General features: G+C 47.9%; 1 protein-coding gene across 1 annotated transcript in view; it reads right to left on the reverse strand.

Annotated features, from left to right (window-relative positions):
- LOC144768077 (solute carrier family 2, facilitated glucose transporter member 1-like) overlaps positions 1-22,060 on the reverse strand; it is a 61,214-nt gene extending 39,154 nt beyond the window's left edge. The window contains exons 1-2 of the mRNA XM_078651464.1: positions 21,009-22,060; positions 4,600-4,698 (exon numbers count right to left, since the gene is read on the reverse strand). Coding sequence (XP_078507590.1) covers positions 4,600-4,698; positions 21,009-21,032 — 123 coding nt within the window. The 5' untranslated portion in view covers positions 21,033-22,060. The remainder of the gene's footprint in view (positions 1-4,599; positions 4,699-21,008) is intronic.
- Positions 22,061-25,771: the final 3,711 nt, after the last annotated feature.

The following is a 25,771-nucleotide window of genomic DNA, read 5'->3' on the forward strand; positions in this document are numbered from 1 at the left end:
ACTCTATTAGCTAAGAACCTAAGAGTCAGGATTGACGACAGGCTCTCTTTTCACTCTCAGATCCTTTCATTAACAGGCACCTGGTTTGCGCTGCTGCTTTCCATTATAAAGTACCTTGATCTTCTCCCTCTGGGAGCACGCAGGACAGTTGTCCATGCATTAGTAGCTGCCAGGTTGGACTATGTAAACATCTTGTACCTGGACACCCCTGATAAATAGATTAAAAGACTGCAGATAGTGCAAAATGTACCTTATTCTGGGCATTCATAGATGTGAATCTGTCACTAGGCGTCTTCATGAACTGCACTGGCTCCCAATTAGGAAGCGGGTTCTTTTAAAGGCGTTGTGTGACCACAGTGCTTGATAACAGGACCCATCATTATCATCCCTCCTGCACCCTCATGTCCTTGTCAGCACTCAGAGTTAGAGTACCACATTTTAGGAAAGTTAGGTGCACATACTGCTCTTGTTCGGTGCTGCCAAGTAAGGAATGGAAGTCGATTCCCCACTGTTTAAAGCAATCTCTCAAAAACTTCCATTCTGGAAGGCTTTCAAGACCAGTCTCCCCGCTTTGGCCTCAGGCGATGTAGTAATGTGACCTTTGGTTGTCTTTAGTGCAGGGACACTGTCTGAGTAGCTGAGCGCGTCACAAATCTTTCTTTCATTCATTCATTCATTCAGGTCTGGAAAGTGATGCATTAGACCTGGCTTTAGTTGGGCAACTTCAGCAGGTCTTGACTTGTAAGCCTCGCCTATAACAGCAATTCTGAAACTATGTTGCCAGGCAGAAAAAGAACTGTGGAAGTCTTAGGGGTCCTGGCAGCAATGCATTGGCAGAGACGTGTGCATCTCAGTTCTACAATAGTAGCAATAATGCAGCTCGGGTTTGAAGTGCATTGGCAGAGCTTTCTGAGGGCCCTAATAATAAACTTGTTGGTCAAGACTGAGGTGTGTTTGGGTCTCATTATTTCTCAGGGACTTGGGAGACGTATGAATGGGATTCAGTGAGGGAATATAGGAGGGTGCTGTTGGTCAAGACTGAGGGGCTTTGACAGAGCTGTGTTTGGGTCTCAGTATTCGTCAGGGGCCTTGCCAGACATGCGAATGAGTTTCAGTGAGGGAATAGTAGAGGGTGCTGCAGGTCACTACAGAGGTGCCTTGTTGGGGCTGCAGGGGTGTAGCAGAGACCCCGAGGGTTTCATGTTTTGAAGGGGCCCCCCTCACCCTCTAATCCCTGGCCCTGCATGTCTTGCATAATGCGTGCAATGGCATGGAATAAGAAATAGTTAAATGCTCAGGAAAAGCCACTCTACTTTACCGAGCAGGCCCCTGCAGCGTAGGGGGCAACCATTCAGAGGGCCCCCTATTGAGCCATTTCTGTAGGAGGTCCCATCATTTTTGGTTGAGCCATTGTAGAGCTTTGTTTGGGTCTCAATATCCAAATAAGAGGTTCTCCGAAGATCCAAACTGAGGTGCATTAGTGGACCTGTGGATCAGTCTTAGTGCTGGTATATCAGTGGTACTTCAGCCGGGGACTGGACTGCTTTGGCAGGGCTGTGTTTGTATCTGAGTGCTGAAATCACAGGGGTGATGCAGGTTAGGCCTGAGGTTGAGCTTGGCGGGGAAGGTCAGTCGATGAGTGTCAGAGGTGGAATGATGGGGAGCTGCTGCTGCGTGTCTGGACTGAGGCTCATTGGACATCGGCTGCACTCGGTGGCTTATCTATCATGACAGAGGGGCCAATCCACTGAACTAATCTGAGATAAAATCCTGAAGTTACTACTTTTGGTATCCACAGAAGGCATTTAGTAGTAGTAAAGTTAGGACTCCTAACTTTACTACTAAATGCCTTTTGTGAAAACCGAAAGTCGTAAAGTTAGGATTTTCTCTCAGTTTAGTAGTAGTAAAGTTAGGAGTCCTAACTTTACTACTACTAAATGCCTTCTGTGAATATCAAAAGTAGTACATTTACGATTTTATCTCAGACTAGCAGCCCATCCCGACCTTGTCCGGGAGCAATCAGGCTTCAGGGCCCCCGCCCGCCCGACATTGTCCGTGGGTCCCCCGGAGTTGCAGCCCGTCCCGACCTTGGCTTCAGGGCCCCCGCCCGCCCCGACATTGTCTGTGGGTTCCCCGGAGCCTTACATCATCCGCCGCACCTCCCCGCGCTCCTGAGTTCACCGGTGCGCCGCTCCTTGCCGCTCCTCCCCTCTCCTCCCCGCCTGTCCGCCGCTCCTCCCAGCCTGTCCGCCGCTCCTCACCACTCCTCCCCGCCTGTCCGCTGCTCCTCCCCGCGCACATGTCCTCCGCTCCTCCTCGCGCTTCTGGACGTCGCTCCTCCCCGCGCTCCTGATGTCAGCACGCACGTCGCGGCCGGCGCTACTTCCATGGGACTACTTTTTTTTTCTCGTAAATTTTTTAAATAACATATATTTTTTAAATGTATATAGCCTATGTCAACCTGCACACCCTGACAATGTCAATGATGTATCGGGTGTGTGGATTGGCGCTGTGGTTCCCGAGTTTACCCGCCTCAAAGGTTTAACGTTCTTCCTTTATAATAGTAGTATAGATTTCCACGCCAGTTCTTTGAAATCTTGCTTCCCGTTCCTCTGTTTTCTACCACATTTAGTAGGAAATTTGTCTCTATTAGTTAAATAATCACTGCTAATGCCTGTTCCAGACTACAGGCCATAAGTTTGAATCCTACCAAGGCCAACACAACCTTCCATCCTTCCGAGGACAGTCTACTGAGAACCATCAAATCTGTGAAAAGAAGAAATCATTGATAACAGCACTTTAAAATGACAAAATGGTGGTATGGATAGCTAAATAAAAATAAGTTGGCATTATTTTCTCTCCCACAATCTCCTGTAAGGGGTTGAGCAGATTCTCCAAGTGCCCTCAACTCAGGGCCATATATAATAATGCTTTGGGAATGAGCGACTGTCACTACCAGTGTGCCCAAAATTCTTCAATGGGTGGCCCCATGCAGCTCAAAGACTAATGACGATCTCGATATCGATATGGGAGACTCGGTGTACCATATCACATTCTGTAGGGGGGGGCAATCATTTTGCACTACGCCACTGGCTTTCCTCTCAGTGTAATTGTGTTGTGGGCTAATCTCCCATCACTGCTCAGTGGTCTGAGAAGATTAGTCCTTCCTGCTCAGTTGCAGCAGGGGGGCGAGCAACAGCTGTGACTGCATGTTAGAGTCTGTGGTTTGCAGTATAAACCCCACACCCAGAAAAGTGACAGGAAAGAGCGGTAACACCTCTGCTGCTACAGACGGGCATTATGAAGATCACACAGTGCTATAGTGTACACCTGGACAGTGAATTTCGACCATGAAAATGTTTTCTTCGCCCCGATTGCTGCTGGAAATCAAAATGTCCGGGGAGCAAGTGGGGCATAAATGTTCATACATTTAAACATGCGCACAGCTGCCTGAGGGGTACTAATTCATTAGGCCCAGGGCAGAACCATTTAATTATAATCTGGGTTAATTGAACTACGTGGCGAGGACGATCATGCCTCAGAGTTGACTTCATTTGATGGCAAGAAAAGGCAAACTATGCAGCATAATGCATCGCATTTTGTGATAGTATTACTTCGTTATTACAATTCTTAACACTGTCTGCGCGTCGGTTTTACTTCATTAATAAAAGTTTAACACCCTGATATAGCAATATTCAAGAGAAAGGTGACCAGTCAAACTTTGTGAGGGGCCTTCCATTGCACTGCAACTTGTAACCACACTTTTAGTCACTGTTGATCGGTGTGAGCTACAAACAAAACATTCTTTTTGTTAAAATCTTCAGATTATGCAGCAGTTGATGGATAATGTGGCAAATGTGGCAAACGACACGAAAATAGCATGAGTGCAGTGACCATGATTATAAGCACTTGCACAGGAAGACTCTCCTCAGACCCCCCAAAACGCGAAAAGAGGTGTGCAGAGGGAGGCCTAGCTACGAACCTTACCCGAGTTTTGGAAAAAGAACAGCGAAGCACGTCTTTTCCTAGAAGCAAAACTCATGTGCTCTACTCCCATTCTTGTAGTGTTGGGTCAGGTAAGAGCAATGAGTGGTTAGATGACTGGATCTACAAATCATTAACGTGTCCTACACATTTCTTCTTCCGCCATGAGTACTGCATACATTCAAACGGAGCTCCCGGTGTCTGCAGGAACCAACAACACGTCATTAATAATTACGGCGCAGAGGCACAGCACTGATGTCAGCACGCACGTCGCGGCCGGCGCTACTTCCATGGGACTACTTTTTTATTCTCGTAAATTTTTTAAATAACGTATATTTTTTACATTTATATAGCCTATGTCCATCTGCACACCCTGACAATTTCAATGATGTATCGGGTGTGTGGATTGGCGCTGTGGTTCCCGAGTTTACCCGCCTCAAAGGTTCAAAGTTCTTCCTTTATAATAGTAGTATAGATTAGTTCTGTGAATCGGCCCCTGGGTTCATAGGGGAAGTACAAATCTAGAGTGAGGTGCACCAACAGAACTGTAAACAAATAATTTTGGCAATCCTTGTAACATTCAATCCCAGAAATGTCCCCCATCCCCGCTCTCACCGACTGAGGTGCGTTGATCACCCCGGTGTTGTAGCCATATTGAAAAGAGCCAATCACAGCAACCGTCACAGAGAAGACCAGTGGGCAGGTGATCTGTTTCTGAGAAAGAGGAAAAAATGTGTTGAGGATTTTAAAAAAACAAACACCGGAACATATCTGAAAAATAGAAGAAGGGCTGCAATTTTACATCAACAGAGGCGCTCAGAAAGGCGTCTATGACAGATAACCACAGAGAATGAGGCATTAAGTAAATAAATTACACACAATTATTAAACCAAGAATCAAGCGTGTTATTTAAATTGCTTTCTGATAAGAGCTGCCATCTAGTCCTACCTTGGATCATAAAAACGTGCAATCCTCATGTTCAGTCCTCTATCTCTGAAGAACAGGATCCATGCTAAATTTGTCAAATCCACCTCAACAGGGTAAGAAATTGGGTTATTGATTTACGGGGATTGGAAGCCCCACTAAGGCAGCAGTCACAATCCTTGTCAGGGTAAACCACAAAAATCACTAAATTAACCTATGCCTAACCCTCTGGTAGCTTGCCACAAAAGCAGTTAGCCATTACTTAGCGGTAATGAGTAAAGTATCTATTCAGCACACAAACAGTAATAAAGAGAACGCACAACACAAGAAAACTTCCAAACCAATTTAGGAAAACACTGTAAAGTTTAATAAATACAATGATACCAAAATAACAAATATCCAATCAGTAGAACTCGAGATATGCAATGTTTAAATTTTAGATAGGTATAGCGACTAAAAGCACAAAGCGTCAATCACATTCATTTGTTCATCCTAGACCGGGGAACGTCACAAGTTCAGGCCGAACGCAATGGAGCGCGTAGTAGATAAAGGGACCATGTTAGTACCTCTAAATAAGTTACTATCTCAATCTCTGGAGTGAAGAGTTCAGTTCTCAGGCCTTAAGAAGCAGGAAGAGTGTCACAGATGGTCGTCACTATAGTATAAGAGCAGAATGGCCGGCGCGGGTTGCTGTACTGCAAGGAGATAGTCAGATGTTGTGGACGGCCATTGCACAAGCTTCACGTTGGTGGTTGCCATGGGCTGTCTTTGCCGTTGTGGGAGCCGGCGGAACCCCTGGTTGCTACCGAGCCACCCCGAGACGCACCCACGGACCCTTCATCTGCCAGTCCTGCAAGTTCTCCTGCACCCGGACCTGCACTGCACCAGCGTCCACCAAGCAGAACACCAGCAGCAACCACCTGAAGTGCATCCTGCTCAACACCCGCTCCGTCCACAGACACGCCGTCGAGCTCTGGAACCTGCTCGACACCACAACCCCAGACGTCGCCTTCCTCACGGAAACCTGGATGAACGCCTCCTCAGCGCCCGACATCGCCATCGCCATCCCGGACGGCTACAAGATCATCCGGAGAGACCGCGTCAACCAGACAGGAGGAGGCATCGCCATCATTCACAGGAACACCATCCGCATCACGACCAACACCGACGACACCATCGCACCCGCCGAACACCTGCACTTCCAGATCCACGTCAACCCCAAGACCACCCTCAGAGGCACCCTCATCTACAGACCCCCGGGACCACGCACACAATTCAGCGAGGACATCGCCGACTTCATCAGCCCGCTCGCCCTCCCCTCAGCCGACTACATCCTCCTCGGGGACCTCAACTTCCACCTGGAGAACAACGACGACCGCAACACCACCACCCTGCTGGAAAACCTCGCAAACCTGGGACTCAAGCAGCTGGTGACCACCCCCACCCACCTCGCCGGACACACACTCGACGCCGTCTTCTCATCCAGCATAGACATCGCCTTCAGCCACGCCACAGGACTCCACTGGACGGACCACAGCTGCGTCCACTTCACCTTTAGAAGAACGACGACCCACCACCACCAGCAACAGGTTGCCCGACGAAGCTGGAACAAGATCACAGCCGACCAGCTCGCCGCTTCCCTGAGTCAGCACCCTCCCGCCAGCTCAGCGAACCCCAGCCAGGCCGCCGACAACCTCACGAAGTGGATCAGCAACTGCGCGGACGAACTCGCCCCTCTGAGGACCCCGCCCAGCAGACCCGGCAGCAAGAAAGCCCCATGGTTCACCGACGAACTCAAGAGCTCCAAGAAGAACTGCCGAGCCCTCGAGAAAGTCTGGAGAAGGGAACAAACACCGGACAACATGACCACCCTCAAGCTTGCCACCCGGAAGCACCACCAACTGATCCGCGCCACCAAGAAAACTGCATTCAAGGACCGACTGGACAACAACTCACACAACTGCAAGGAACTCTTCAACATCGTGAAAGAGCTCTCCAACCCCAACGCCGGAAACAACGACATCACCCCATCGCAAGACCTCTGCAATTCCCTCGCCTCCTACTTCCACAACAAGATCGCGGACATACACAACAGCTTCAGCATTCAACCATCGCACACAACGACCGCTGCAATGCCACCCACCACCACCCTCCGCGCCTGGACTCCGATCAGCACCGATGACACCGTCCGCATGATGAACTCCATCCACTCCGGATCTCCGACCGACCCCTGCCCTCACCACGTCTTCAACAAGGCCGACGCTGTCATCGCACCCCACCTGCGGGACATCATCAACACCTCCTTCGACACCGCCACCTTCCCGGAGAGCTGGAAGCACGCCGAACTCAGCGCTCTACTAAAGAAACCAACAGCGGACCCCACCGAACTCAAGAACTACCGCCCCATCTCGCTCCTCCCGTTTCCAGCCAAAGTCATCGAGAAGACCGTCAACAAACAGCTGGCCGCCTTCCTCGAGACGAATGGATCCCTCGACCCCTCACAGTCTGGCTTCCGAGCCAACCACAGCACCGAGACCGCCCTCATCGCTGCCACCGACGACATCCGAGCCCTGATGGACAACGGAGAAACAGCGGCCCTCATCCTCCTAGACCTCTCCGCGGCATTCGACACTGTCTGCCACCGCACCATAGTGCAGCGCCTCAGCAACGTCGGAATTCAGGAGAAGGCACTGGAATGGATCGTCTCCTTCCTCGACGGAAGAACACAGAGAGTCCGTCTACCACCGTACAAGTCAGAGGCCACCGAAGTCATCTGCGGCGTCCCTCAAGGATCCTCGCTGAGCCCCACCCTCTTCAACATCTACATGAGCCCCCTCGCGCCCATCGCACGCCAACACAACCTGAACATCATCTCCTACGCCGATGACAACCAGCTGATCCTCTCCCTGACCAACGACCCCGCCGCTTCCAGAGCCAACCTTCACGAAGGGATGAAAGATGTAGCCGAGTGGATGACGACCAGCCGCCTGAAACTGAACTCAGACAAGACGGAAGTCCTCATCCTGGGCTCCTCGCCCTCCGCCTGGGACGACTCCTGGTGGCCCCCCGCCCTGGGCACCGCACCCAAACCGACAGACCACGCACGCAACCTGGGCTTCATCCTGGACTCCTCCCTCTCCATGACCAGACAAGTCAACGCCGTCTCCTCGTCATGCTTCAACATCCTGCGCATGCTACGGAAGATCTTCCGGTGGATCCCCACCGAAACCAGGAAGACGGTCACCCAGGCCCTCGTCACCAGCCGACTGGACTACGGCAACGCCCTCTACGCCGGAACCACCGCCAAGCTCCAGAAGAGACTCCAGCGGATCCAGAACGCCTCAGCCAGACTCATCCTTGACATCCCCCGACGCAGCCACATCTCCGGACATCTGAGAGACCTGCACTGGCTCCCCGTCAACAAGAGAATCACCTTCCGTCTCCCCACCCACGCACACAAAGCCCTACACGATCTAGGCCCGAGCTACCTCAACAACCGCATCAACTTCTACGCTCCCAAACGCCACCTCCGATCAGCCAGTCACGCCCTCGCCGCCATCCCCCGCATCCGAAGAACGACAACAGGAGGAAGGTCCTTCTCCCACCTGGCCGCCAAGACCTGGAACTCCCTCCCGATCGACCTGCGCCTGACCCAAGACCACCTCTCCTTCAGGAAGAAGCTCAAGACCTGGCTGTTCGAGCAGTAGCAGCACCCCCCCCCCCCCCCCAGCGCCTTGAGACCCTCCGGGTAAGTAGTGCGCTCTATAAATGTCCTTGATTGATTGATTGATTGAGAGGTGTGGCGCCGCAGCCAGGGCGACTAACGCTGGAATCTGGGGATCAGGGTTCGATCCCCGGCTCCGGCGGCAGGTTAGCCCAGCACCATGTGACTCTGGGCAATAGCTCGCTTAATCTTCCCGACGGCCCCCAGCGCCTAGAGACCCTTATGGGTGATTGTGCGCTTTAGACATGTGGATTATTATTATTATTTATTATTATGTTGTGCAGAGTGCAGATCTGACATTGCCGGTCACCGCTGTGAGTCGCTCCACCAGGGCTTAGAGTTGGAGGTCATCGCGGGCAGCAGAGCCTTGGCACGAAAGGGTCCTTTCACAGTTGCAAAGAGCTCCAAACTTCAGGATTTCTCTTTTTCTTGTGGAAGCATGCACCCTGATGCCAGCCAGGGGTTACAGGGCCTGGAGAGGCATCTCCCTCGTGGGTGTCAGGGAATCACTCTAGTTGAGGCCAGCAGGGCTCAGGCAGGTCCAGTTGCAGCAGATCAGCTAGGCAGTTACAGCTAGGCCTCTGGAGCGTGTTGTGTCCCTGAAGCTCGGAACAGGAGGTCAGTCAACTGACCCTTGGATTCGCCCAGGTTCTCCTGGGATGAAGAGAGCAGGTTGAGTTTTCCTTCTTAGAGAGCAGTGTAGGCCTCAAACAGCAGGGCAGTCCTCTGTGGGAACAAGACAGGCCTCAAGCAGCATGGCAATTCCTTGGTAGCAGCAGGGCAGTGCTCTGGGGGAAAAGTCAGGTTTCAAGCCACAGGAGAGGCCTCTGGGGAACAAGGTGGCCCTTCTTCTGTAGTGTCCACATGTCCAAGAATGTACTGAAGAGGTGTTCCTGTGAATCCAATATATGTATCTGGTTCCAGCCTTTGAAGTGGGGGATTGCCTAAGCTACCTCAAAATTTGGTTCTGGAATGTTCATCCAATTTCCTGTCAGGGCTCCAAGAAGTCTGAGGTGACAAAAGCCAGAGCAGGCCTACTGTCAGATTCCTTTATGTGTACAAGAGGCAGAGCCCTTTGAAATGTAATTGGGGCAGGGCACGGCTCTGCCCCCAGCCATCCTGGCCAAAATGCCCATCCTGCCCACATCCTGTCCATTATTGTTCACTCCCAGGGCCTAATATGCATTCTTAATTAAGCCTGTAAACCCCGTTCACAGGTTTGCAGAGTCAACGTCAAGTAGGTGAGCGTGAGCAAGGAAAATACACCTCCCGGCTAGATTTCTCAACGCAGGCAGTCAGATTTCTCAATGATAGTGGTTGCGTATGTTCGCGACCGCTCGCATTGAGAAACCTTCTGTTCACGTTGAGAAAGGTGCCGCTCGGTTAGAAAATCTACTCGAGTAGCAGAAAGAAAGTAGCGCCTTCTTGCGCTGCGCATGCTGCCGTTTGCAATGATTTTCCAGCACAGGACAAACGCCTGGCGCTGAAAATCACAGTGAACAGCATGACCCTAACGCACTTTGCTGTTTGTGGAACTTTGCGTAGCGCGGCTGAGTTTTTTTGTCACTTTGCGGAGTTCCGGGTAGCGGAACTCTGCGAACTCTGCCCAGGCTTATTCTTAATGGGGGAGCCATTTACAGGGCCAGGCAGCTGGAAACTCCTAGAGGACCTTAGAAACTTTTAGGAAGGAAAATGGCGTCTTTCTAAAAATATCCAAAAGCAAAGCACGGTTCTCTTGCTCATGGCTGTCACACTGCGAACATCGGGAACATATCCCACCAAAGTTACCCATTCATCCCGGTATTCCAAAATTCACCAGTATTCACTTGCTTACACCAACCATATTTAGACATTTTCTTGGTATTCTTCATCACAACAGAGACAGCGGGAATCAATCGGCAAACTTTATTGAACTTTCCAATACCGACTGTATGCCATTCTGGGCTTTGTTATTGTTATTGTTATTGTTATTTTAATTTTATACCGCGCCTAATCACCTGCAGGTCTCTAAGCGCCAGGAAAAGATGGTACAAGACAATAACACAACGGAATAGAAGCAGAGAGCAGCACTCAGTTATACCATGCTCAGGCTTCTCCTGAACAATAGCGTTTTTAGGCTCTTTCTAAATCTTAGGAGGTTTCCTTCCTCACGCAGCCCTCCGGGCAAGCTGTTCCACAACTGGGGAACCAGCACTGAAAAGGCTCTCCCACCCTTCGTCGCTAGCCTATAGCGCGGGCAGGTCAACAACTGCGAGTCCGAAGACCGAAGTGTTCTCACCGGACAGTACAGCTGCAGGCGCTCTTTAATGTAGGCTGGAGCCATACCATAAATTGCTTTATGAGCTGTACACAAACTCTTAAATTCCACTCTTTCTTTAATTGGAAGCCAATGTAGGCTTTGTAGTAAAGGAGTGGCTTTAGACCTCCTCGGGAGTCTAAAGATCAATCGGGCAGCGTCATTCATTAAGACCTGAAGCCTAAACAATGTACTTAAAACCTAAACTTTGTACAATGATACGCTGAAATTGATCACAGAATAATTTTTGAAAAGGGCACGGAGTTTTTTATATCCATTGCATTTCGAGCACCTAAGGCTCTTTGTCAGGAAATTCTAAAACAACAGAAACAAAAGCAAATGACATGAACAGTTACACTGATTGGTCCTAAATAATGCGTGCATATACATTTAATCTAAAACTAGTGTAAACACATAACCCCCTTCTTGCCCCCTCTCATACAAATCATACACCTGACAAAATAAAGAACAATCACTGCTCACACCCAAGCCCCAATTACCCAAACCAAACTAACTATGCCTGTTAAATTCATTCTCACCCTTTCAAAATCCTCATACACCCCGTCCCTCTCACTAACCACCAAGCACCTCCCTCCCTCTCACCGAACCCCCAGTGCTATTCTCTAAAACGAGGCATCATGTGCTCATCCTTTTCTCCATGAACCCAGTCCCTCCTGTCATCCTTCTTCTTAACCCCATCTCTGCTCTTCTCCCTTGTGAAAAATGGCAATTAAAGTTTTTTTAATCTAAATTCCGATTTTACTAATAAAGAGTATTTTAAATTACAATTCATTTAAGTCTAAACGGCATATCTCTACCTGCTCCCAATCCAAATGTAGCCCTTAGTAAATGTAATAAGGTTTCCCAGAGTTAGTCAGTGGGAGAGATAGGTCTTGTAACAGTGAAAAACGACTTTAGCAGTTTTCCACTGCCAGAACAGGTAAAAGATAAACACACCTTTCATTTTAAATATAATACATCCTTATAGTAGGAGCTTTTAGAGCTTACTTTAGTGGTGACTTATAAGTATTAAAAAGGAATGGTTTGCCAAGTCAAAATTGAAGATTTAAACTGCACTACAGTCTGTATTTGCAGGCCTGAGACGTGTTTTAAAAGACTTCTTTAGTGGGTGGCATAATGAGTGCTACTGCCTACTAATAGCATTTAATTTACAGAGTAGTACCATATACTAGGGACGTATTAGTAAATTCAATGTACCAATCAGGTGCAGGCAAATTTCACATTGTTTTAGGGAGAAGGCACAAGTACTCGAGCGCGGGTTAGCAGTGGTAAAGTGCACAGAGTCCTAAAAGCCAACAAAAAAGAATTTAGAACATATGAGGGGTTAAGGCAAATATTTAGGGGGTGACACTGCAGAGAGGGCCAGGCCCAACAGAAACAAGGTTGTTTTGTCTCCCTTGTGGACTTGTTATGTTAAGCTGCCCCCCCATTCACCCATCAACAGCCATAACAGCTCTCCTTAAGACATACGAAAATGAACGCTGACTATGTCTCATAGCAGGGGGAAACTAAGTGATTTACCCAGAATCACAGGATGTTGAACCGATGTTCAGACTCAAACTTGATTTCCCAGCTCCGAGGTCGACAGCTCTGGCCTCTCCTCACTTTCACGGTTAGTAGTTGGTTCTGTTTTAGGAGGCGCTAACAGGAAAAATGGGCTGGTGCAAGCTGGCTCCTGACGAGAGCCTCTGCACTTACGTTTTTTACAAATTAACCATGGGCAGTTTGTCATTCAGAAAAGGGTATAAAGAAGGAGCTGCCTTGCAGGAGGCGGCCATCTTGTCATTGACATGGGACATTGGATAATGACAAGATGGCCGCCTCTTCCGCGGAGCATTTTTGTCTGAAGCCTCTAATAATGAACGTTATTTTTCCTGGCAAGAAAAGAAAACAACAGACAACTAACAATACTCTGATATCTACTTTAATAGAATTATCAGGATTTATTTTAGATTGTCCTTTCTATTCTTCATTTTGCTTTGTGTGTAATCCCCTTGAAGTTTCTACCAGCAGAATAGATGAAGGTACATGTTTCGTGTTTGGCCTCCTCTCTGGGCCCTTCCTGATTCCGGACAGAAGCCGGTAGGTTTTATTTTCTTTCCTTAAGATGTCCAAAGAAACTAACTACATTGTATTGGGCTCAGCACTGATGACACCAACACAGACGTATATTTACAGATGGACAAATACTTATGGATTACAGATATCTATCTATACTAATATAATAAAGAGAGAGCCCAAAACTTTGAGGCGGGTAATCTCAGGAACTACAGCACCAATCACAACACCCAATACAGCGTTGGAAAGGGCAGTTGCAGCAGAAGGACATAAGCTATGCAGACGCCCACCATATACATTTAAAAGGTAAAAGAACCGTGCCAGCAAAGTAGTCCCTTGTGGGCGTGTCTGCGTTGTGCTGTGGGCGTGTGCTGGGGGCGTGACAAACGCTGGGGGCGTGTGGTACGTTCCGCCCTTCATGCCATGTCTCATATCGTGTGCTGTGGGCGTGCGCTGGGGGCGTGGGCGTGTGCGGGTGCGGGATTACGGAAAAAAAAGCAATCGTTATGACCAATATTTCATTGTTTTTCTTCCCAGGTTCAGTACATTCCAGCTCCGGGTGTCCACCCTGCTCCCTTTAAATACCCCTGCACCCCATAATCATAACCCACCCTTACTCCTTAAAACACCCCAACACCCTTAAACACTAACCCATCTTAACCCTATAAATATACCCTGTACCCCAAAAATCCAAACCTATCCCTAAACCCTAAAAATACCCCTGTACCCCAAAACCCAAACCTAACCCTGAACCCTATAAATACCCCTGTACCTCAAAACCCAAACCTACCCCTGAACCCTAAAAGAACCCCTGTACCCCAAAACCCAAACCGAGCCCTGAACCCTTAAAATACCCCTGTACCCCAAAACCCAAACCTACCCCTGAACCCTAAAATACCCCTGTACCCCAAAACCCAAACCTAGCCCTGAACCCTTAAAATGCCCCTGTACCCCAAAACCCAAACCTAGCCCTGAACCCTAAAAATACCCCTGTACCCCAAAACCCAAACCAAGCCCTGAACCATAAAAATACCCCTGTACCCCAAAACCCAAACCTACCCCTGAACCCTAAAATACCCCTGAACCCCAAAACTCAAACCTAGCCCTGAACCCTAAAAATACCCCTGTACCCCAAAACCTAAACCTAGCCCTGAACCTTTAAAATACCCCTGTACCCCAAAACCCAAACCTACCCCTGAACCCTAAAAATACCCCTGTACCCCAAAACCCAAACCTAGCCCTGAGCCTTTAAAATACCCCTGTACCCCAAAACCCAAACCTACCCCTGAACTCTAAAAATACCCCTATACCCCAAAACCCAAACCTAGCCCTGAACCCTAAAAATACACCTGTACCCCAAAACCCATACCTATCCCTAAACCCTAAAACTACCCCTGTACCCCATAACCCAAAACTATATCTGAACCCTTAAAATACCCAAACACCCCAAAACATATACCTCAGTACCCCAAAACATATACCCCTATACCCATACTTACCTTATCCAAACATTTTTAAAAAACATGCTTTTACCATGCATGCATTTACAACGAATTTCGTTGTAAATGTATGCATGGTAAAAGCATATAAAATGTAATGCCATGCGTTATAATGGCATTGCGGAGTCATTGTACTTTCGTAATGAAAGTATGCGGAGTGATGGTATGCGGAAAGAAAGTTGCGGAATAAGGGGTGTTTACCCTCCCCCGGTAAGTACATTGGTGGCACAGCGGCCCACATCTCCATCAACATACTCATATTTTTTCACCACCGATTTGAAAAATGCACAGGTCTCTCTCATTGATGGCCAGCACCGACATACACTTTTAGACACACCTCCCGCCACAAGTTCTAGAATTGCGAACTTTAGAGTTGAGGAGCTACGTTCGAATCTCGGTATCAGCTCAACATCCTGTGATTCCAGGCAAATCGCTTTGTCTCCCCGTGCCTACCACAAATGAATGTGTTCTTCTGTAATGTAAATTGTGCTCATGCCATGTTGTCGAGTTCGCGCTATATAATAATGCAAGGAAAGATAAAGTAGGGAAACTCGAGTTCACACACTACTGAACGCGCACTCTTAAGTGCATCAGCAGTGCACTGGGAATCGGAGCGTTTCACAGGACTGTCACAGATAAGAAATGCTATCAAAACGAAATCCTCCAAAACAATATACTACTGGCCGGCAGCACTTCATACCCGGACAACGTCGGAACGGGCTGCTAGTCATCTTATAAAGGTTATATAGTCTACTCGCTGCTCAATCATTGGTCTCTGCATCCTAAAGACATCTCCATTATGAAAAAGGTGCCAACTGGCTGCTGTCAAACCTCGAAATCTGCTATGATGTGAGGTGACATGATATGATGTGATTGATATGATATGATATGACATGAATCAGCACGATATGAGATATATCATATAATATGATTGATATGATATGATGTATGATTGACATGATATATGATATGATATGACATGACATAGAACCCGACATGATACGATATGAGATGTGATGTATGATGATATGATACACTCAGAAATGTTTAATTGCACCAGACGGTGGCACCGCAGGAATGTCTGAAAATCCAAGCATGAGAAATTGAGGGCCCTGCTTAGATTTTAATGACCAGCTACCGAATTACATGTGCATTAAACTTTATCGCACTTTTTATATGGCGGATGGGGTATCTGTCACGTATTGACAAGTACCCTATCCGCAAAGCTCTAAATTAAGCCCTAAGTCAGCACAGCAGGGAACAGGGATCTTTATGGAAGCGCCATAGGTCAGAGGTGAGAGGCAGAGAAAGAGGCAGTAAATTCAAAAGGGTGACCCAGAAGACCACCCTCCAACCACTCCTCCGGGGGAAGGTAAAACAGCCCACCCCGTCCTACGCTCCAGACCTTAACAAGCATTTGCAATGCAATAGGTCTCGCATATGTAAGAGTTTGAGCTATTGGCATGTGAATAACAATGCCTTTCATTTATGTATGATTTTAAAACAGATAACTAAAAGGCATTGTCATCTACAATACCAATAGGTTAAACTTTTGCAAATGCGAGTCCTATTGCATTGCAAATACTTGCTATAAAAAATGTTTTAAACATTAGGAGAGAGAAAGAAGCTATAAGAGAAAATAGTGCTCGGAGGCTGTAACTAATGCCTACTGAGCATCATAACGGGGTGTCGCCATGGGAGGTTACAAAACGAAACAAGGCTGCACTAAGGAGGGACTTCTGACCCTTTCAACCAATGAACAGCCACAAATTACAGTGGACAGTGACACAAGCCAATGAAAAATGTGGTCGGAGCTTCAACTCCCTACCTCAATACAGCATGCCTCACAGTTTTTTTCATTTAAAAAATCTTTATTCGAATTCCAAGAATTCATAAAAGCATGTCACATTTATACAATCTAAAATCCGTATAAAAACTTTGCAAAATAGGCGTTAGACAGTTATAAGAATCAATATACAGCAGAAAATCAAGGATTATCCATCATTTTACGGGCTCGAACAACAACTCACAAGAAAGTGCTTGTGCGGAAAACTATTTCTTTAGTGTCCAAGGACAGCAGCATCTGATAAGATTCCCCCAAAGAAAGGGGTCTATGTTTTTTAAAAAACGGAGTTAAAAACCATTTTACATATTTTAAATAATATTTACAGAAAAAGAAAAAATGCAAATCATTCTGGGAGCTCACTCCATCACAAGGGCATGGTATATATTCTAAGTTTGACCAATATCCCAAGGGAATACTCAAGAGCCATCTTACGGTTCCCACCCTTAATCGAAATATTAGGCTTCTTTCCCAATTTGTCATTGGCAAAGTGAGATATAGTGATAAGGGATACCTGTACAGCTCCTTACCCATATAGTTAGAGACTGTAGATTTCTTAGATTCCTTGTTAATCCTATCTGAGTTATAAAGTGCATATGGTGCTTTTTTTAAATCATTCTTAAGTGATGGGTCAACTCTAGTTGGTTCTAAAAAGAGGTAGTCTTTGTCCACACTACATAGACTCTTATAAACTCCTGAGACCCAAGGGATATCCATTCCTTTCTCACACTTGAGGCAGTCACTTATGATTTCTTGCGTCAGAGTGGCTGATTTATTCCTCCAAACAGAAAGCCAAAATAGCGCTGGTCTTGCCCTAATGAAATCACAAATGAAATTTAGATTTAATTCCCTATGGCAAATGTACTCAGAAGGAGAGATCGGTACACCCAGAAGCTTCCTACAAAAGCGATTTTCTTCCTGTAGGATGCACCGATTTTTTGCCAAACCTCATATCTCGGCCCCATATGTAGCCACTGGGACACATTGTAATTTAAAATGTTTTAAGATAACTTCAATAGCACCTGTTTGCCCCGGACGGGGGAGACTAAGAATTGAACTGATGGCCTTTGAGAACTTGCTCGTGGAGTGGGCCATATGCACAGTCCATGAGCCGTTCGTAGCAAAGACCATCCATAAATAGGGGAAGGTATGGGTGGAAATTAATCTGTCATTCCCCACTAGTATAGAATTTAGTTTGCGTTTCCCTGGCCCACATGACATAATAAACGATTTTTAATAGTTCACGCGTAGGTCCAGACCATCCATGTACTGTACAAAGCTTTTGACCAAAATACGCAGAGAATTTGGGGTGCGGCCCATAAGGACCGCATCATCTGCGTAAAGCAGTACCGGTAGTAATTTTCCGTTGATTTTCGGGACGTCTGGAGTCGATTGTTTCAGGGAATTGCTCAGCCCATTAATATAAATAGTAAAAAGCAGGGGTGATAAAACGCACCCCTGTCTAACTCCTCTTTCCACCCTAATGGCACCAGAGACCTCCCCACCCATGCCCGGGCTCGACCTAAAAAAGGTGGATTGCTCTATGTACATTGGAACAGCACTGGAATTAAGAGTACATTGTTAAATCCACAGCCTCTGCTATCAGCCTAGTTTCAATGTGCCAACAGAATACCACACACAACTGCAATAACTTAGAACAGAAAGTAAAATGCATGCACTCCCCGAACCTCCACCCCGAAACCCCAGCTTGTGATGGACAGACTGCCTCTCCATCACTGGGGGTTGTCAGATTTCACAACAATCATGGTGGCATATGATGTAAAAATATATTATACGAAGACACCCACTGTGGGAAAAAAACTTGTTTTTAATTAGAACATTAGTGCTAGAATTATAACCACTTTGTTTACAGATAAACTGTCTCATACATATCCATTAGGCATACTAACGTAAATACCTGACTGGTGGGTTCACATGCTACGCCCATCCCCTGGCAGCCTGCACAGTCTGAAGCAGGGCCATGCCCTACAGAGATACCTTGAACTAACCTAACTTATCAGCTTCCATCTACAGCCTGGTGAGTCAAAGAGGGAGGGAAAGGGGTGAGATGAGGAGAGAGGGCCAGGGGCAGGCAGATGAGGGAGAGGTGTGAGGAGAGAGGGCCAGGGGCAGGCAGATGAGGGAGAGGTGTGAGATGAGGAGAGAGGGCCAGGGGCAGGCAGATGAGGGAGAGGTGTGAGGAGAGAGGGCCAGGGGCAGGCAGATGAGGGAGAGGTGTGAGATGAGGAGAGAGGGCCAGGGGCAGGCAGATGAGGGAGAGGTGTGAGATGAGGAGAGAGGGCCAGGGGCAGGCAGAGGAGGGAGAGGTGTGAGATGAGGAGAGAGGGCCAGGGGCAGGCAGATGAGGGAGAGGTGTGAGATGAGGAGAGAGGGCCAGTGGAGGCAGATGAGGGAGAGGTGTGAGGAGAGAGGGCCAGGGGCAGGCAGATGAGGGAGAGGTGTGAGATGAGGAGAGAGGGCCAGTGGAGGCAGATGAGGGAGAGGTGTGAGGAGAGAGGGCCAGGGGCAGGCAGATGAGAGAGAGGTGTGAGATGAGGAGAGAGGGCCAGGGGCAGGCAGATGAGGGAGAGGTGTGAGATGAGGAGAGAGGGCCAGGGGAGGCAGATGAGGGAGAGGTGTGAGATGAGGAGGGAGGGCCAGGGGCAGGCAGAGGAGGGAGAGGATTGAATGCTGTCGGCAATTTTGTCAAACACCGGCAAACTGCTGAATAAGAGAGCGTGGGCGTCTGCTATGAGAGAGGGGCGAGCAGGGAGGGGGCAGTAACTGCTGAGGAAAGCAACTGAGGCAGAAGAGGAGAGCAGGGAGGGGGCAGCAACTGCAGAGGAAGGCAACAGAGGCAAAACAAGGAGAGCAGGGAGGGGGCAGTAACTACTGAGGAAAGTAACAGAGGCAGAAGAGAAGAGCAGGGAGGGGGTAGCAACTGCTGAGGAAAGCAAGAGGCAGAAGAGGAGATCAGGGAGGGGGCAGTAACTGCTGAGAACAACAATACAGGCAGAACTAAAAAGGAGAGCAGTAGGGGGCAGTAACTGCTGAGGAAAGCAACAGAGGCAGAAGAGGAGAGCAGGGAGGGGGCAGCAACTGCTGAGGAAGGCAACAGAGGCAAAACAAGGAGATCAGGGAGGGGGCAGTAACTACTGAGGAAAGTAACAGAGGCAGAAGAGAAGAGCAGGGAGGGGGTAGCAACTGCTGAGGAAAGCAAGAGGCAGAAGAGATCAGGGAGGGGGCAGTAACTGCTGAGAACAACAATACAGGCAGAACTAAAAAGGAGAGCAGTAGGGGGGCAGTAACTGCTGAGGAAAGCAAGAGAGACAGAAGAGGAGAGTAGGGAGGAGGCAGTAACTGCTGAGGAAAGCAAGAGAGGCAGAAGAGGAGAGCAGGGAGGGGGCAGCAACTGCTGAGGAAAGCAAGAGGCAGAAGAGGAGATCAGGGAGGGGGCAGTAACTGCTGAGAACAACAATACAGGCAGAACTAAAAAGGAGAGCAGTAGGGGGCAGTAACTGCTGAGGAAAGCAAGAGAGACAGAAGAGGAGAGTAGGGAGGAGGCAGTAACTGCTGAGGAAAGCAAGAGAGGCAGAAGAGGAGAGCAGGGAGGGGGCAGCAACTGCTGAGGAAAGCAAGAGGCAGAAGAGGAGATCAGGGAGGGGGCAGTAACTGCTGAGAACAACAATACAGGCAGAACTAAAAAGGAGAGCAGTAGGGGGCAGTAACTGCTGAGGAAAGCAAGAGAGGCAGAAGAGGAGATCAGGGAGGGGGCAGTACCTGCTGAGGAAAGCAACAGAGGCAGAAGAGGAGAGCAGGGAGGGGGCAGCAACTGCTGAGGAAGGCAACAGAGGCAAAACAAGGAGAGCAGGGAGGGGGCAGTAACTACTGAGGAAAGTAACAGAGGCAGAAGAGAAGAGCAGGGAGGGGGTAGCAACTGCTGAGGAAAGCAAGAGGCAGAAGAGATCAGGGAGGGGGCAGTAACTGCTGAGAACAACAATACAGGCAGAACTAAAAAGGAGAGCAGTAGGGGGGCAGTAACTGCTGAGGAAAGCAAGAGAGGCAGAAGAGGAGATCAGGGAGGGGCAGTACCTGCTGAGGAAAGCAACAGAGGCATAAAAGGAGAGCAGTAAGGGGGCAGTAACTGCTGAGGAAAGCAAGAGAGGCAGAAGAGGAGAGCAGGGAGGGGGCAGCAACTGCTGAGGAAAGCAAGAGAGGCAGAAGAGTAGAGCAGGGAGGGGGCAGCAACTGCTGAGGAAAGCAAGAGAGGCAGAAGAGTACAGCAGGGAGGGGGCAGCAACTGCTGAGGAAAGCAAGAGAGGCAAAAGAGGAGAGCAGGGAGGGGGCAGCAACTGCTGAGGAAAGCAAGAGAGGCAGAAGAGTAGAGCAGGGAGGGGGCAGTAACTGCCGAGGAAAGCAACAGAGGCAGAAGAGGAGAGTAGGGAGACGAGAAACTAATCACGGGATAGAGGGTCAGACATGGGAAATGCAGAGAGAGTGGGAGCTGCCTGGTTCAGGAAGGGTGGGGGATCAGGGGCTGCAGGGGTTCTTATGGGGCAAGGAGCAGAGAATCAGGGAGAAGGGTAAATGCTGAAGGGAGAGCGAGAACAAGCAGAGAGTGACCACAGGACCCACTGCTGGAAGCTGCTACTACCATACCTTCTTGGGCTCCAAGGGGGTCATGGCCTCCTTTTGTCTGCAGGTGATCACACCGTCTCAGGTTCAGGTTGACTATGGGGGTCACTGGTGAGTCCTGGAATTCTGAAAGTAGATTTGAATCCAATGATTGATGCTTCTAGTTGTCGGTGTTCTTAAGTAATAGTGATTTAGATGGTGCTAAGTGGCCAAAAGCTTTAACGCTGCTGTCAATATGTTCTGATGGCCGACCAGTCCTGAAAATTAGGACTCAGTTATCCCGGATGTTGTCCTTTCTTCAAGTTGTCCAAGATTGCTAATGACTTTGTTTTAATTGATCCCAGTTCAGTGTTGGCTGGTCCCAGTTATGTCTTGGTTGATCCCAAGTGAGTTTTAGGTAGTCCGGGAATGGATGATGGTTTGCACCGGTTGTGTGCACATGGATGCCAGTTATGTCTTGGTTGGTCACAGATAAGTATTGGTTGGAGCCTGTTGAGTGTTGTATGGACTCAGATGTCTTGGTTGGTCCCAGTTGAGTGTCAGATGGTCACAATGTCCTCAAATCGTTGGTGTTTATGTCTTGGGTGGTGCCAATTTGCTGTTAATTCTCTGTGCTGTTTTGCCAGGTTCAATCTTGGTTAAACCTAAGTGGTAGTTAGTTAGTTTTTTTCTATATATTTTTTTCTAATTGGATTTTAGTTGGCTGTTGCCAGTTGTGTGTTGACTCGTCTTGATTGTGTGTTGGTTGATTCTAGATGAATAGTGACTATTGGATTTTCCTGGTTCGGCCTTGAGTACGCTCTTCATTGTTCACAATTGAGTGTTGGCAGGACCCTGTTGTGTCTTCAATGTTCCGGGTCCAGGCTTTCTTGGTCTCAGTTGACTGTTGGCAGGACTCAGTGTCTTGATTGATCTCAGTTGAGGGTTAGACAGACCTGTTTTGTATTGTTTTTTCCTGCTTGATGTGTTGTTGATCTCAGTTTAGTATTGGCTGGTCTTGATTGAGTCTTGGTTGATGGCAGCTGAGTGTTGGCTGCTGCTGATGAGTCTTGGCTGTTTCTGACGCCTGTCACTCCCTCGTCTTCTCCTGCCACTCTCGGTTTGTACTGGTCCCTCCTGCTCTCATATGTACCAGCAGGGTATAGGGTGTTGTACTGGGAGGTGTCAGTGACATCAGAGTGCCAAGCGCTGAGCACGTCCTCTCCAAGAGCTGGTGTTGTGCAGCTGCACGGATGCTGTTAGAAAGTGGTGTGTGCAGGGGCGTAACAAACACCCCCGCAGCCCCTGCGGTGCCGGGGGGCCCCTAGCTACACAGGGCCCCCTCTGCAAAAGTGGTAGGTGATGAGGTGGCCCGTGTGTCTTTAGGCTGGTGCAGATCCGTGTCCTGCTCTGTCTGTATCTTCTCCCACCTCTCTCCCTGCACACTCCCTTTCTCAATCCTCTCTCCTTTCTGCCTCCTTCTTTGTGTCTCTCTCCAGTGCTTAATTTGTAAAATATGAAGTCCAGGTGCTCAGATTTTTGTCTTGAGGCCGTAACTACTTTTCCCCAGCTCCACCCACTTCCTCCACTGGCTCCCACGATTAATCATACGTATGTCAATCCGCATATAGGAAATGTTACATAAGCCAGGTCCAGAGGACTACAAGGTGTTGGAGTGACATGTCATCCATATGGGTAGGCAGTATAGATTAAGACTGCTTGGTCTGGAGAAGCATAAACTCTGAATTGAAAATGGAACACTATAATTGGAGGTTCTCTTTAATAATGAAAATTGATTTCTACCAAAATTAACCCTTTTGCAACATTAATCTATGCTCTAACCTATACTTTGCACTGTGCATGCAGTTCTTTGACAACAGTTAATATATTGTTCTAAATTAGGATTTTTAACATATAAACTGTAACAAAAGGATGTCTCTTAGAAAAGCAGTAACCCACTGACCTATTTACATTATGTGCACTTTTGATCTGCATGGTACACATTCTTTACAGCAGGGATATTAACCCTCTGCGCTACCTACTGACGAGTCAAAACCTCTACTAGACACAAGTCCAATTGCTCTCCATGAAGAACATTAATCACAGAGTTATCGTGACATCTGTATTGTTTCTTGGAAATTGCTGGAATCAAGGAACTCAAACCCAGCATTCCCTGAAGCCAGCACCCAGTTTAATGAAACCAATTAAATACTGGGGTCACAGTGTTACTTCACCGTGGCACAGAGAGGGTGCAACACTGCTGCCAGTAAACCCAAATTCACCTCTACAGCAGGCACTGCATGTGTAGATAGTGTTTTGTGAGGACTGCGACGAGGGCAATGGCAGAAACAAAGTGAAAACATGCCCACGGCAGAGGATGGCGCTTGAGCAGCGTTTTGCTGAAATCAGTAGCATTCACAGGGACTCGCTCAAGACACTGGTTTGGCTGCTGGCGCAACTGGTATTTCAACCTGAATCATTCATGAAAAAACTGTGAATACAGAGTGAATACTGATTGGGGTGTATGCCAGTTTCAGCAAACAAATACAGCTAAGGGGTGTGTGTGTTGTGTCGTGCTCTTACTACTGGTGAAGCTGGGATCCTCATCTAGATTTTAACTCACTGATCTCTAGAATCCCAGGTCAGGCCAACTGAACCTTTTTCCCTGTCTTAGAGCGTAGAGAGAAGATTTCTAATGTCATCAATTTTAACAAGCTTACACCCAAAAATCCAAATTGTACTCAAGGGACCACTGAATACAACTGTAGTTTTAGAGGTTTATTACCAATCCAAAAACAATTGAACATACAGACATCTCAACAAAAGATTCAGAAAATAGACAGGCACTAATACAAACATGCAGGAGTCTCAGACGACTCAAGATAAAAATCAGAGTCAGTTCAAGAAGCATTAGGCATGCTATGATCGAGAATGCAGGAAGTCTGGACTGCATTTAAAGAAAAGGAAAAGAACTTGGTTAGACTGTCCCTACACTCACTCTAAGGTGACATCCCTACTTAACATCGCAGCCAGGTAAGAATAACGGTGTCAGCAGTGAAGACTTCCTAAGAAGTACTTTCACCTTTCCCATAAGTAACCTCAGCTACCGAACTCATTCTAAGATGCTCCTTCTTACACCTTACCCTTCCTGAAACTCACAACTACCTACATCTTGCCTTCCCCAAAGTCCACTTTCCCTAGTTCTGTCTATTCCCTCCTAACTTCCTGTCTGCTCTCCTCTGACTCTGCCACAATATCTCTCCACCCATGGGGTGCTGTCCCTAATACAAAACCCCAAAAGCAGTAGGTACGCCCCGAAGCACCCCCCCTCTGGCAGGTACGGATCTTCGGATTTTTCCAGTATGGCACCTCTCCATCAAGCGTCCGTTGGAGTGCCCTTGGATCCCAGGCACCTTCTCCACTGAATGTTGCACTCCCAAATTCCTTGGCGGCTCCTCTGCACTCGCGCCTACCATCCTAACTCCTAAACAATTGGATCTTTCACCCAACGAGGCCCATGGCCTTGCGCCTGCAGGCTGAAATACATGAGAACAACCTTGCAAATATTCAAAGTTAGAATTCAATATTCGCTGAGGACAGATTTTTCTGGGAGAGAGAAAATCATTCCTGTTCGACTAAGGCTAACTAAAGACATTACAGTTAGGCCTCTACTGGCTTCAGCATCTCCCAGGCCTTTGCACGTTTAAATGCATTTCTAACATGACATGACATTACATTTTCTCACTTTAAAACATTAATTCTATTTTCAATATAAGCAGTGGTCCTTTCGTATTAAAAGCCTATGTAATCCACTCATTAATAAGCACGTATATACTTCAATAAGACACATCATTGCTAATACGACATTTCACCTATGATTTACATTTCTTCGTTAAGCAAAGCATCACAAATCTATCAAAAGCCCTACATTAGTTTGCAAACGTTATAATTCTATTTTCTACATATTGCACTGATCCCTGGCCTAACATTACATTTCTAAACTACATTAGGCAAATCCTCTAAATATGTGGGTGCTGACTACTCAGGATTGTGGTGCACCCGTACAATTTTTAAAACAGCATGGCTCTCTCACTACGGAGGTGACATTTGTTCACTAGAATGAGCATCACTCTGCTACCGGCGGGTGAAGGGTGCACACCGTACCCCACAACAACAACCACACCACTACACAAACATCCTGAGCCAGGAGCACGACGCTTGATGACGTCAAAAATAAACTTTCAACAGGAACATTGGGGAGAACAGGGATTATTAAAATACTGAAACGAAAGTATATGCGAAAGAGATCAAAACGCACTGAAAAACTGCATTTCATGCAGGACAACTATGTTAACGATCATACAGAAAGGGGTTACGGCAAAATTACAAGGACCTGCCCCAGAGCGTTGCATACGCTGCCACCGGCATAATTGCTTGGACTCTGTTTACCAAACCCAGTGACTGACACCACGTTCAATAAAAAGCAGCGTTAGTGCGGGTACTTACTGGTGGTACTGCCTTCATTAGGCCTGCTGCTGCACACACACTGGCTGCTTCAGAAACTACAATACATCGTACTGAACTGAACTGGCGGGGACTCGTGCAGTGCGTGGGTGCAAGCTTTGGAATTTTGAGGTTACGCACACACACGCTGCTGCAGCCGCCCCTACCCCTCAGAACCAAATCCTGTCCCATGAAGGCCCGCCCACCGGCAACACTGAGCTGAAGTCAACCACGGATATGGATTCATCATCGGCTCAGCACAGCAGCACTCTTCAGGGACTCGGGAGACTGTGATAGTGTGTGAA

Source organism: Lissotriton helveticus, chromosome 7, assembly GCF_964261635.1.
Source record: "Lissotriton helveticus chromosome 7, aLisHel1.1, whole genome shotgun sequence".
In the NCBI taxonomy this organism is placed as follows: Eukaryota; Metazoa; Chordata; class Amphibia; order Caudata; family Salamandridae; genus Lissotriton; species Lissotriton helveticus.